Here is an 11,857-nt window from a genome sequence, read left to right as displayed (position 1 = left end):
TATAGTGGGGTAAGTCTTGTCCCATCTGAACTGCATTTTCTGAATAAGGGAGGCATGCATGTGTTTATGCGTTTGAAGTTGTACCAATCCATGTTAATAACCTATATCAGAATCCATAAAACGACATTTGGCTCTGTAGCAGACATGGCCTAAACAAGCTTGAGTAAATGGGTTCTGTCTCTTTTACGACAAAAACAAACAAAAGACAAAGCGTCTGGTTATAGGTCACGTCACGTGTCAGTCTGTGGCGCTCGTGCCTGCAGGCATTTTGTGCGTCACAAACGTGCGCGCGCACGCACGTCCAGTTTGGGTAAAAGTAACTGAGCTGGAATGAATACAATACACTATAGGAATTAATTGCTATTCTCTAAATGAATTTTCAAAGGTAAATGTTTATGTCACGCGTATAGCGGTCATCAGAAAGCAACTGTCATTCTTCGAGTAGTTTTAAGAAAGATAAAAACTGGCCTGTCATTTTTTATCTCCTTTTTGCACATAGTTTTATCCCCTCGGAACGGTTTAGCTAGTCAGCTGGTACAGCATTAGCTGCTTGGCTAGCTCTGCTGTGCTAACTGGACAATGGGAGGTTTGACTTGAAGTTTCAACTTTAAAACGATGAGGTGTATTATTTTTGATCACGGGTTTAGTGACTCTTTAAGGAAAGACTTGACAATTATATTCATACTGCAGGAAATTTGAGAAACTCGCCAGTACCTAGCATTAGCAAGCTATGATAATCCAGTGAAAAGAGTCAGCTACCCTCTTTTCATATATTTTCTCCCTTCAAATTGCTTCTATGTCTTTTAGAAGGTTGGGTTTTCCTTACAGGATAACTAGTTTTTAACATGTCGATTTAAATTGTGCGCTAGTCTGTCATAAGTGTAGTACAGTAGCTGCTAGCTTAGTTAGCCACTGTTCTGTCTGAACGCCTTTTTTCTATAAACTTTGATGTGTTTACTTGATTTCTGTTGTTTGCATTTAACAGTAATAGCTCGTGACATGTTAAAGTGCGCAAACGTTAGAAAAATATCTGAAGATGTCTCTATATATTAGTGTATCAGAATACAGTAGGTTGCTCAAAGGCCTGTTTTAGGGTACATTTTGCAAGCTGGTAAAATAGTTGAGCATATGTTCCTTAGTCAGCTTGAATGAAACCGTGCATGTTTATTGGTACATTTACAAATACTACCTATGCAAATGCAAAGCATGTTGTAGAAGTGAAATGTTTGCCTGTTTTACAGTAAAGTTGGTATAAATGATGTGTTTGTTTATGTGATATAGCTCATATCATCATTCCTTTTTGTTCATAGGTCCGTCCACAGGACGAGAGAGCATTTGTGTCTTGAGAAAGACCTGGTAAGAGTACACTCAAAATGAGCAAGAAACCTCCAAATCGACCAGGGATCTCTTTTGAGGTTGGCGCCAGGGTTGAGGCCCAGGACTACCTGCAAAATGGTAAGAGTTAATTTTGAAAACCCAGTACAATCACTACTCCTAGGAAATTGTTTGTTAAACCAGAGGGTGTTAAACTGTGCTGTGAAAAATGTATATAGTGTAAAAATGTTTTTTTTTTTCTTGTAAACCGTGATCTATGTTGAATGGTTTCTTTGCAGGTATCCTTCCCGTATCGAAAAGATTGATTACGATGAGGGGAAAATGCTTGTGCATTTTGACCGTTGGAGCCATAGGTACGATGAATGGATTCTCTGGGACAGCAACAGACTTCGACCATTAGAGAGACCAGCGCTCCGCAAAGAGGGTCTCAAAGAAGAGGAGGTGTCTGTATGTTTGCAGTACTTTTTCTTTTCAGATATGTTTATGGTCTGAAATGTCTAGGATGACATGGCAAGCATGAGAAATGCAGGGAACTTTGTTGGCTGTTAGCGTATCTGTGTAGAGTGAAGCTGCTAAAATAAACTATTGACGTTTTCAGCCACTCAGATGAAATGAAAGAAAATCTCATTTGGTAATCAGATGAGTGATTGATTAATTCTTGTCTTACAAACGTTTCTGCCAGGAGAGACTCAGCGAGATGAGAGCATCTCGCCTTCGTGAGCTTCCTGGAAGTACAGAGAGCACAGAGGACCAAAAAGACTTACCCCAGCAGAGACAAGTACATACCTCAATTGCCCATCTACCTTGATCTGGCTCTCTCAAACTGCTTGTCCCATCATTGTTTGGGTTTTTCCTCCATCTACATAGTTGAAACCTTTTAATGTTTTTCTTTGGGCTGCAAGCAATCATCCATTAAAAAAAATACGTAGACCTTTGTGACTTTCATTTAAAGAGGTTTTGTTACACTTACTCTTCCGTCCAGAAGTTTGATTTTGGTAAGGTTTTGTCTAGTTTTTGAACGAACTGTCTTGTGCCCATCCATTATTCAGTCAAATTAATTTAATAAAATTCAAACAAGTGATGCTATGAAATATCATTTAATTATTCCTGTGGCAGCACTTCTCAAGAAACATTTTTGTTGCCATCAGTGTTGAAAACAGTTTTGATGTTTAATAGTTTTATGGAATCAGTGGGCTTTTTTTTCAGATTTTTTTTTTGTTGAATGGAAATCTCAAAATGACAGTTTTTATTTGAAATTAGTTCTTTAAAACAAAGTAAAAAAAAATCTTACTCACTACAAACTTTTGAAATGTAGTATATTTAGAGAAAGATTTACGTTTAGAATATATAAAGTACAAAAATATAATTAATAATCTATGTACAGTTGAGGCTTTGTGGTTTTCTGGAATTGGACTTTAACTAGTATTTTAACTTATCTGTGTGGTTCTTAAATGACTATAATCAGCTTGGTAGGTGCTACATGAAATAGTCAGAGGTTTGCAGTGTGTTCATCACAGTTTGTTCTGCTCTAACCATTCACTTTTATGATCACAGCACATCCCACATCTTCAGTACAGGATTGGTTGAATGTTTGGGTTATAATGAATGTAATTAATTGCATGTTTATTTTGTTTTTTAATGCATTTTTAGGAATTAAGAGATGGTGAGGAGGTGCTTGCCCGATGGACAGATTGCCGCTACTATCCTGCCAAGATTGAAAGTATCAACAAGGAAGGTAGGATCCACCTTTCTGATGCTTCGGGCCAGAACTATCCTTTTTCTGTCAGTTTGCAATTAAAAAGTTAACCTGCATTTATCATTCAGTTAAAATTAATCAGGCTTTCTTTGGTTTAGTGTAGCTAATGATTGTTCTTAAATGCTGTTTATTTTGAGAAGGATAGGATTTAGATTTAACAGGTTTAACAGAAACTTTAAAATTGTTTTGAATCAAATCTAAAAGGTCAAGAACGTGTTCATTCTTTCTTTGTTTACTTTAGGCACATACACTGTACAATTTTATGATGGAGTCATTCGCTGCGCGGAAAAGAATCCATATCAAGTCCATGCCAGAAGATGCAAAAGGACAAGTAAGTTTATTAAAGTGACTTCAACAAGTCCTCATCAGTTCCTTTTTTTAACAAATAGGTTCTCGAAAGCTTAAGAGATTTTTTTTTTTCACAGCTTTATCATTTTAAACATGTTTTATAGTTAATTGTATATTTCAGTGTGGCCCTCTATAGTATTGTTCTTGACCTCTTCCTCTCTTTCAGAAGGTAAAATGCATGGGGTCAATCCTGAATAATATTTGAAGACACAAGCAGCTGGTCCACACAGCTTACAGTTGCGTCTTTGTGCCAGTCAGACAGCTCAGGGATGCCAAATCACTTTATTCTACCTCCTCAGTTACCTTTATTACATTATTAATAGCTTTTTTGTTTGTTTGTTTGTTTTAAATTTTTTTTGCATGTTAGACATGGTCAGGTATGTTTGTGACTGGTCCCTGTCATTTGTGACTGATAGTGTATTGGTTTGTGTTCAAGCAGGACTGGATCGCTCTGGTGAAGGCTGCTTCAGCTGCAGCCAAGAATAAAGGAGGAAACAGGCCACGTACCAGCGCCAACAGCAACAAAGACCGAGAGGACAGGAGGGAACAGCGGTCGGATGAAGAGCATGAGGATGACGATGACGACGGTGATGACGATGACGACGAAGACGACGACGATGATGATGTTGATGTTGATGAAGATGAGAGTGAACCAGAGAAACTCGGTATGTGTCCAATGATTTTCTGAAATATTTACCGTAAGTTCATGCCCACTGATCTGTGTTCAGTTATGTCTTTCATAAACCGTTGGAGCACTTTGTTCATATCGATCAGCCACATCCATTTATTTCCTACATTACAGCAGTTCCAGCAGAACTGGACTCAGCTGAGGAAGACAGTAAGCTGGCTGCTGAGGAGCTTGAACCTGCTACCGCAAAGAGGAGAAGCAAAAGACAAGGCAACTTGTGCAGCGGTAAAAGGACACGTCTCAGCAAAGGGGCAGGTAAACATCATAGGTTTATAAAATGTTGTGGACACACGGGCCTTAGAGTAAAAATGTTCTAAATTCATCTTTAATAGTAAGAATCTTCATGCCTTCAGTATTTCACTAATCAGCAGACAATAGTGATTATGATGTTTGTGTGTGATATTCCTTTCTAATTAAGGATGTGCTGACACCGAGTCTGAATGCAAAGCAGAGTCAAAAGAGCTTCCAGTGACATTACAGCAGGTAAAAATAAAAAGTGACATACTGTGATCTTTCTTTGTGATCACTTTAGAACACACACACACACACACACACACACACACACACACTCATGTTATGTTTACTTCTCCACCCTTTAGAAAGCGTCAGGTGCTGAGGCTAGTCCAGCTGATGAAAGTTCCCAGTCTGTTATTTGTCAAAAACCCCCAGCATCCCTCTCTAGCCCATCCCTGTGCAAGGCTCGTGCTAGAAGACTCAAACATGACTCGGGAGAGTCCACCGCTAGCAATCAGAACACAACCACAGCCCTGAACCCAGCCCTTCACCCAGTTCGACACACACCCTCCCAGACAGTACACACACAGGTAGGTAGCGTTTATGCGCTTGTCAGAAGGTACAACAAACTCATCAGCAGCAAAAAAAAATAAAAAAATAATTATTAGAGGTGAAAGTAATATGCACGCCTGTTTTTGCACAGCCACTACCAACTCCTCAAAGAAGGAGGCGATCTCAGCGTCTAGCAACAAGCTCTGATCAAGCTTATCCTCTTCACCACACACATGAAGGATTCTAGCATTCACCTTCCTCCACCTCCTCCTCCTCCAGATGACTCTCAAAAAGCTGGTGAAAGCATTTATTTGAAATGCAAATTGTAACATAAATCACTTGTCAATTTTGATCAATTTATTGCTTTACTGAATAAAATCTATTAAAAAAAAAAAAATACCTGATGTGTAAGTCATGTATGTTATTTTATGTATTTTTTTAGTTGAAGACAGCAGCACTGCAGTTAAAACAGAAGCTGCTCCACAAAAGCCAGCTTCAGGAAGTCCATCCACAGCTCCTCCCACTAGCACTGCTCAATCACCAATCAGTGAGAAGGACAAAATGACTGAAGTGTTGTCTAGTAATCAAACAACACTTGAAGGGAACTCACCTTCTGTACTGACAGGTTGGTTGGCCATAAAATTGAATGCCTTTATTGTGTTTCTGCATGAACCTGTTGAAGTACACTTTGTGTTTCTGTTAATATAATAAACAGCAAAGTTATATACCAGGATATATTGAAAATATCAACAGTAGATTGTGTAATGTTCTATGGTTGTATTGGTGTTGCTACTGACCTTTTGTGATATGTAAAATACTGTGTATTATCTTCTTATTTTATGTTTAGCTCCATGTCAGAAAGTTCCTTCCAGGACTCCTAAAGCCAACAAACACGCCCAGAGAGCCAAGTATGAATCATCACTTGTCCTTTACTTCAGACACACACACTCAAATATATATATATATATATATATATATATATATATATATATAATGTATGTGTGTGTGTGTGTGTATATACACAAAAATACATTTTATATATTATATTCAAAAAAAAAAAAAAAGTTATATATAATCTATATGTATATAAACAAAGGTTTCCTCTTTTTTTTTTTTTTTTCCTCCAGTTATTAACACCAAGAAGTCAGATGATCCCACTGCTCCTAATGAGTCTTTAATAGACCTGGACCATAATAAATTTAAATGTAAAGTCCCTGGTTGCTCTAAAGCATTCCGGAAAGCAAAACTGCTGGACTATCACCTGAAGTACTATCATAACACTGAGAAAGAAATGGACAGCGAGGTCTGCTCACCAGAAAGGGTGGGCCAACCAGGGCCCGCGTCTGCTTCCATGCCTACAAGCACCTTGTCAGATATGCCAGATAACAAGAGGCGCAGGACCGTCTCTACTTCTTCCTGTAGGTTGTGATTTGTCAGGGTAATTTCAGTTAAATGGCCAAGTTGCACACTTAAACTGAATTATCTTCCTCTCTTAGCTCTGTCCTCTCAGGGCTTCATGCTTCAAATGGACAGCTCTGGCTGTGTGAGGCCTCCAAAGTTCTGTAAGAAGAAACGTTCTTCTGCTTCTATTAGTTCAGACAGTACAGAGGTCTCACTACTACCTCCCAACTTTGATAATTCCACGACAAGATTATCAAGAAGGAAAAGCACCTAGATGGTGAGCTATTTCTGTAGATTTTAAAGATGATGAATGGAGTTCTTCCTTTTTTCCATTTTTATCTTATGAATGTCTATTTATTTATGTTTATTTATTGTCTTTAGGACTTTGTATAAAGACAGAGCGGAAATTTAAACTGGAGGATAAATGTCAGTTGTTTGGTGAGTTTACTGACTGTTCTCAATTTTACATATTTAAACCAAGAAGTTTTCATCATGTCTTGTATTTCTTTTCTCTGTAGCGAAAAAGAGGGATAAAGACAGAAGGGACAGGAAAGAGAAGGACATTTTCCGAATTAAACAGAAGAAAAAGAAAAAAAAGAAGAAGAAATCAAAACTGCACTGTAAGCTAAGTTTTATGTTTGCCTTGTTTTCAGAGGTCTTTTTTTACTTTTATCAGTTTTAACTTTCTTAAATGGTCTAATATCACTTAACTTATCTATTTGATGTTTGAAATGAGAAGGTCATATTATTCTCACCTTTGTTCTAAGGTTACTCGGACCTGGATGAGATGTCGCTGGCTTATTTGGATAGGCCGTCTTCCCCAATACATCGCTCTTCCTCTAGTGCCTTCAAGCACAGCACCTTCCAATACCCTCGTGCCATATTATCTGTTGACCTCACTGGGAGAGTAAGTCTTTCAATTGATTTACAGCTTTCTGTAGCGGCTTTCAAATAATGGTATCATTTTAGCTGTAGCTTCCAGCCATTAAAATTTGCTGTGTTCTGTTCATATGGTGTCACTGACGTGTTGTGCTGTTGAACCTCATTTTATGTCCTACTTCCTTTCCTATCTCCTAGACCTATCAGACATCGACTTCCTGGAAGACTCTACCACTGAGAGTTTGCTGTTCAGTGGAGATGAGTATAACCAGGATCTGGACTCCATCACTATGGAAGACTTCCAGGATGAGGAAGATGATGGTGCCGATGAAATTGTTCGTTGCATCTGTGAGATGGATGAAGAAAACGGCTTTATGATTCAGGTAGGTTTACTCTTACAAAATGCTACCTGATGAACTTTGAAACTAGTTTTTATAGTTTGTTAATATAAATTTTCATGAAAGAAACATCTCAAGAGTTTCATCTCAAAGACCTTTCAGGTGTCCTTGACCTGAATCTGCTGACTTGAAAATTGCAAATAATAATATTGTTTGATATTATCTTCCTGTCTTTACAGTGTGAGGAGTGTATGTGCTGGCAGCACAGTGTGTGTATGGGACTTTTGGAGGACAGCATCCCTGATCACTACATATGTTACATCTGCAGAGACCCTCCAGGTAACAATCCAGCAGGGTTTAGTAACTTTATCGTCAACTTAATGGAAATTATATTTATGTACAGTTTTAAAAGTTTTTAATGAACTTTGCTCATTTTCAGGTCAGAGGTGGAGCGCTAAATACCGCCATGATAAAGACTGGCTCAAAAAGGCCACATGTATGGTCTGTCCTTCCTCACAGAGAACTACTCTCATCAGAACGCCAAGAAGATCGTGTCCACTCACCAACTGCTGGCTGATGTTTACAGTGTTAAAAACTTGCTCCATGGACTTCAGCTGAAGATGGATATTTTACAGTAAGAGGCGTCTTTACTTTCTAGAAACATATTAGAAACATACTATTTTGGATATAATTATGTTCTTAATATTTATTTAATATATATTAAAACAATTATTGTTGTATTATATATTTAATTAGACACCATTTTTCACACCATCTTAAAGTCTAGCAAACATATTGAAAGCATTTCTTTCCTTATTAATATTACACTTATATTGTTGAAAAAATGCCCCAAAGTACCCAAATGGTTGAGCTTTTCAGGCTTTTTAGGTTTTAAATTTAATGTCTGATAGACGACTGTAAAAGAACAGATGCAGGCACAATTATGCACTTCTATTTATTTATTTATTTTTTAAGAAACAAACACAACCCAAGTTTGCACTTGTGGGCCCGGTCTTGGGTGAATTCTGATGAGGACCAACCTATGGGTGGCGTTCCAGACTGCCTACATTTCAAAGAGCACCTCAACCAGAACTCAAGCCCTCAAACTTATATTACAAGTGAGCACAGCTACCAGAAACCTCCCGGTACAGGCCTCGAACACACAAGGGATGAGCAGGGGATGCAAACGGCATCTCAGTTTAACCGAAAGGAGGAAGAGGTAATTAAAGGAGGAAGAGCACATGAATGTGAAAAAGTAAACAGATTTTGCAATTAGTGCGCTTTGTTTTGTGTAGGTGAGCAGTGCCATTGCTCTGTCTGGCTGTGTGAATGACAGCAATATGGGCTCCGTGGAGCAGGCCAGGAACTGTCTGCAATGGCAGATGAACCTGCTTACACACATAGAGGATGCAGAACCAGCTGTCTGGCCGTATGGACCTCCTCGAGAAAGAGCTTGATGGTAGTGGGAAGAAACGTGGAAAGTGCCATTATAGAGTCTAAACTATATTTATTGACACATGACCAGGGCTGGTTGAATTTGTTTTACGTGGTATCACAGAAGAATACCACCATGTGCTTCATTTGAAGTTAAATGTCTTGCTCATGAACACAATTGTCATGGTTAACTATGCTTTGTGAGGATTTAACTGAGAAACCTTTGTTTACTTTTGCAATGAATATCACATAAGCAGTGGTGTCTTTTGATATTTTGTTAAGGTTTGATTTCCTTTGTCTCTGTCTGTATGAAGTGCTTGAGAGTTGGTTGGACTTCACGGGAGAATTGGAGCCCCTGAACCTCTGGCCCGACTTCCACAGCTCAAGTGCCGTATCAAAACAGCTTTTGATGGACCTGGGAAAAGTTCAGCAGATGAGCACCTCTGCTCTGTGTGATACACACTTTATAGTGTGTGTTATGAGCTTTCAACGAAACCTCACGTTTCTTCACACACAACTACGTGTCTGAGAAGGTTTATTCAACGTGATTCTCCTGTTCAGTAGATGTGCATTTTGTGAAGTAAAACGTTGGCGTCATAAATATGAAATAAGGAAAATGCACACGTAATGTGTGAAACGGGAAGAAGTGGGTGTGTTCATGTTAAGTCTAAAAGCATATCTGCTTAAAGTTGTTGTTCTCAAAATAGGACGAGCTCATAATGGCAGATTAATTCTTTCACATGATAACAGAAGGGATTATCTATTTTATAAAAATACCTGCAGAGGTCACAACACATATAAATGTAAGTTTTAATTTAAGTTACTTTTTTCCATCTGTTAGGTGCCCAAAGCAATCCAGTGGTATTTCCACTCTGTGAGCTTAAGGAAATATGAACTTGACTGGAAGAGGGTAACTGATAGCAGACTGTTCATTAATATTTGAGGAAAAAAATCTGGTTATAAAAGTTCTCACCACTTAAAAAGTCACTTTAAAGTGCCAAGAAAACAGGCCAATGTGGTCTGTTTTTTTCTCTCAGACACAAATTTCCAGGATTTACATGTTTTTGAATGTTTCATTTTAGACCGGGATTGGGCTCATTCAGGGTCTGATACACTGGCACTAAAGGTACACAATGCCAACAAGCTCATTAGACCAAGACCTAGATAGTTTTCAGACATAACAACTCGTCTAATACTTTAGCATGTTTCTATACAGTCTTGATGGATGCTGTAGCAAATTACCGGAAAACAAGCTACTCTAACTTTATCCAGGATGTCCAGAGATAGGTGACTCTTCTCACTAATGTCTGTTTATCATGTTGATACTTTGAGAGTTGCTACCGTGAAGTAAGCTAATCCTGAGATGGATGTAAATGCATATATTGAAACCATTTTGTTCATTTTTTTTCTTTGAAAAATGTATATACAGTTTTATAACTGTAAGGAAAACGACAACAAAAAACTAAGGCATAAGAGGATAATACTTGAAAATGCCAGTTTGATCTCAATTTCTATTAATCTGTACAAAAGAGTGTTTTAGAATTTAGATTTAAAACTTGAAGTTTCTTTTGATGAGAAATACCAGCTGTACATTTAAAGAGTTTATTTAAAGACCTGATGTAATTATCTGTATGTACAACTTCATTAAAAAATATTCTCAACATTTATGTATGGTCATTATTTACGCTTACTTCATGCATTAATGTAAATAAATTTTTATTTCTTCAAATGTCTCTCAGAGTAGCTTCCTCCACATAAGTATGGGGGATAAAAATAAGAAGTAACGTCATGCTCTGTTTGTCTTTGTTGGAGCGCTTCAGATGACTGATATTTGCTAGTTCTTAAAGTGCTCTCAAGAGTTCAAGCTTGGCTGCTCACTTTATGAAGTCCACCAGGTACTCTTACCAAGTTGAAGAGGTTTGTGTTTTGATAGATAAATCCGTAAAATGACAAACTGCTGAACAGGTATGACAGTGCACATCTTGGATATGGTATAAAAAGAGCGATGCATTTCTGACACGTTCACTAGAAGAAGAGTTCTTGCATCCTAGAGAAGATGCAGAACATGGAGGTCAAGCACCTTTTTGTAATTGTCATACTGCTTGGTATCTTCTCCTTGACAAGTGGAAAGATTTCAGGTGAGTTTCTGGTCTAATTGTAACAGATTTGCTTACTGTAATTCTGTAGATTCTATATTTAAGTTTTATGGTTTAGAATACTCATCCACCTCTTTTTTCGCCTCAGAGTACCAGCTGGAGACCGAGAGTCTAAGCCAATGTGAACAGCTCAGGGCTGTCAGTTCAGCGCAGAGACATGAACACGTCCCCAGTGCTCTGAGGATGGCGCTTTAGGTGCATTAACTTGCCCAATATTGTACATACTATATAATATTAGATAAAGCACTGTAATATGTATTGGAAAAGTTTAAAGAAATTAAAACGCCATCCTTGCAGGCATGTTCAGTGTAACCGTGGAAATTGGGGAATGTTGGTGTGTAAGTGGGGAAGGACTTGAAATACCTGGCAGTCGGCAAAATGGATCCACAGTTTATTGTAAGCCATTATTTATGTTTCAACATTTGAGTTTGTAGAAAACACTGATGGAAAGCATGAATAAATGTCAATTGCCAACTGTTTTCTACATTGATTATACAACAAAATGTATAATGAGCATCAAATCAGCATATTAGAATAATTTCTAAGGATATTTGATCAAGTAATGCCTGGTAAAAATGCTATTTTTAAGCTGTTACTCTTTTTACTGTATTTTTTATATATCCTGTCCTTTTCTATAGGTTTAACCTCATGCCAGCTCCAGAGACAGCGGCAATGCAAACTGAAGGCATCACCTGGTGCCAGTGCATGTCTGGACTCAGGTGAGTTTGAGCCGGTG

At 38.0% G+C, this 11,857-nt stretch overlaps 1 protein-coding gene across 1 annotated transcript; it reads left to right on the top strand.

Annotated features, from left to right (window-relative positions):
• Positions 1-1,543: 1,543 nt before the first annotated feature.
• LOC122360867 (PHD finger protein 20-like protein 1) lies at positions 1,544-8,988 on the top strand. The gene is made up of 17 exons (XM_043261710.1): positions 1,544-1,554; positions 1,614-1,782; positions 2,018-2,113; positions 2,986-3,070; positions 3,856-4,104; positions 4,242-4,382; positions 5,356-5,538; positions 6,041-6,331; positions 6,410-6,514; positions 6,696-6,752; positions 6,833-6,934; positions 7,082-7,189; positions 7,392-7,576; positions 7,771-7,870; positions 8,051-8,165; positions 8,507-8,750; positions 8,827-8,988. The coding sequence occupies exons 1-17, from the start codon at positions 1,544-1,546 to the stop codon at positions 8,986-8,988; spliced, it is 2,403 nt and encodes an 800-aa protein (XP_043117645.1).
• The last annotated feature ends 2,869 nt before the right edge of the window (positions 8,989-11,857 follow it).

The sequence above is a fragment of the Puntigrus tetrazona genome, chromosome 16, assembly GCF_018831695.1.
Source record: "Puntigrus tetrazona isolate hp1 chromosome 16, ASM1883169v1, whole genome shotgun sequence".
Taxonomy (NCBI): Eukaryota; Metazoa; Chordata; class Actinopteri; order Cypriniformes; family Cyprinidae; genus Puntigrus; species Puntigrus tetrazona.
Note: the sequence above shows the minus strand (reverse complement) of the source record. Positions and strands in the feature narration are given on the sequence as shown.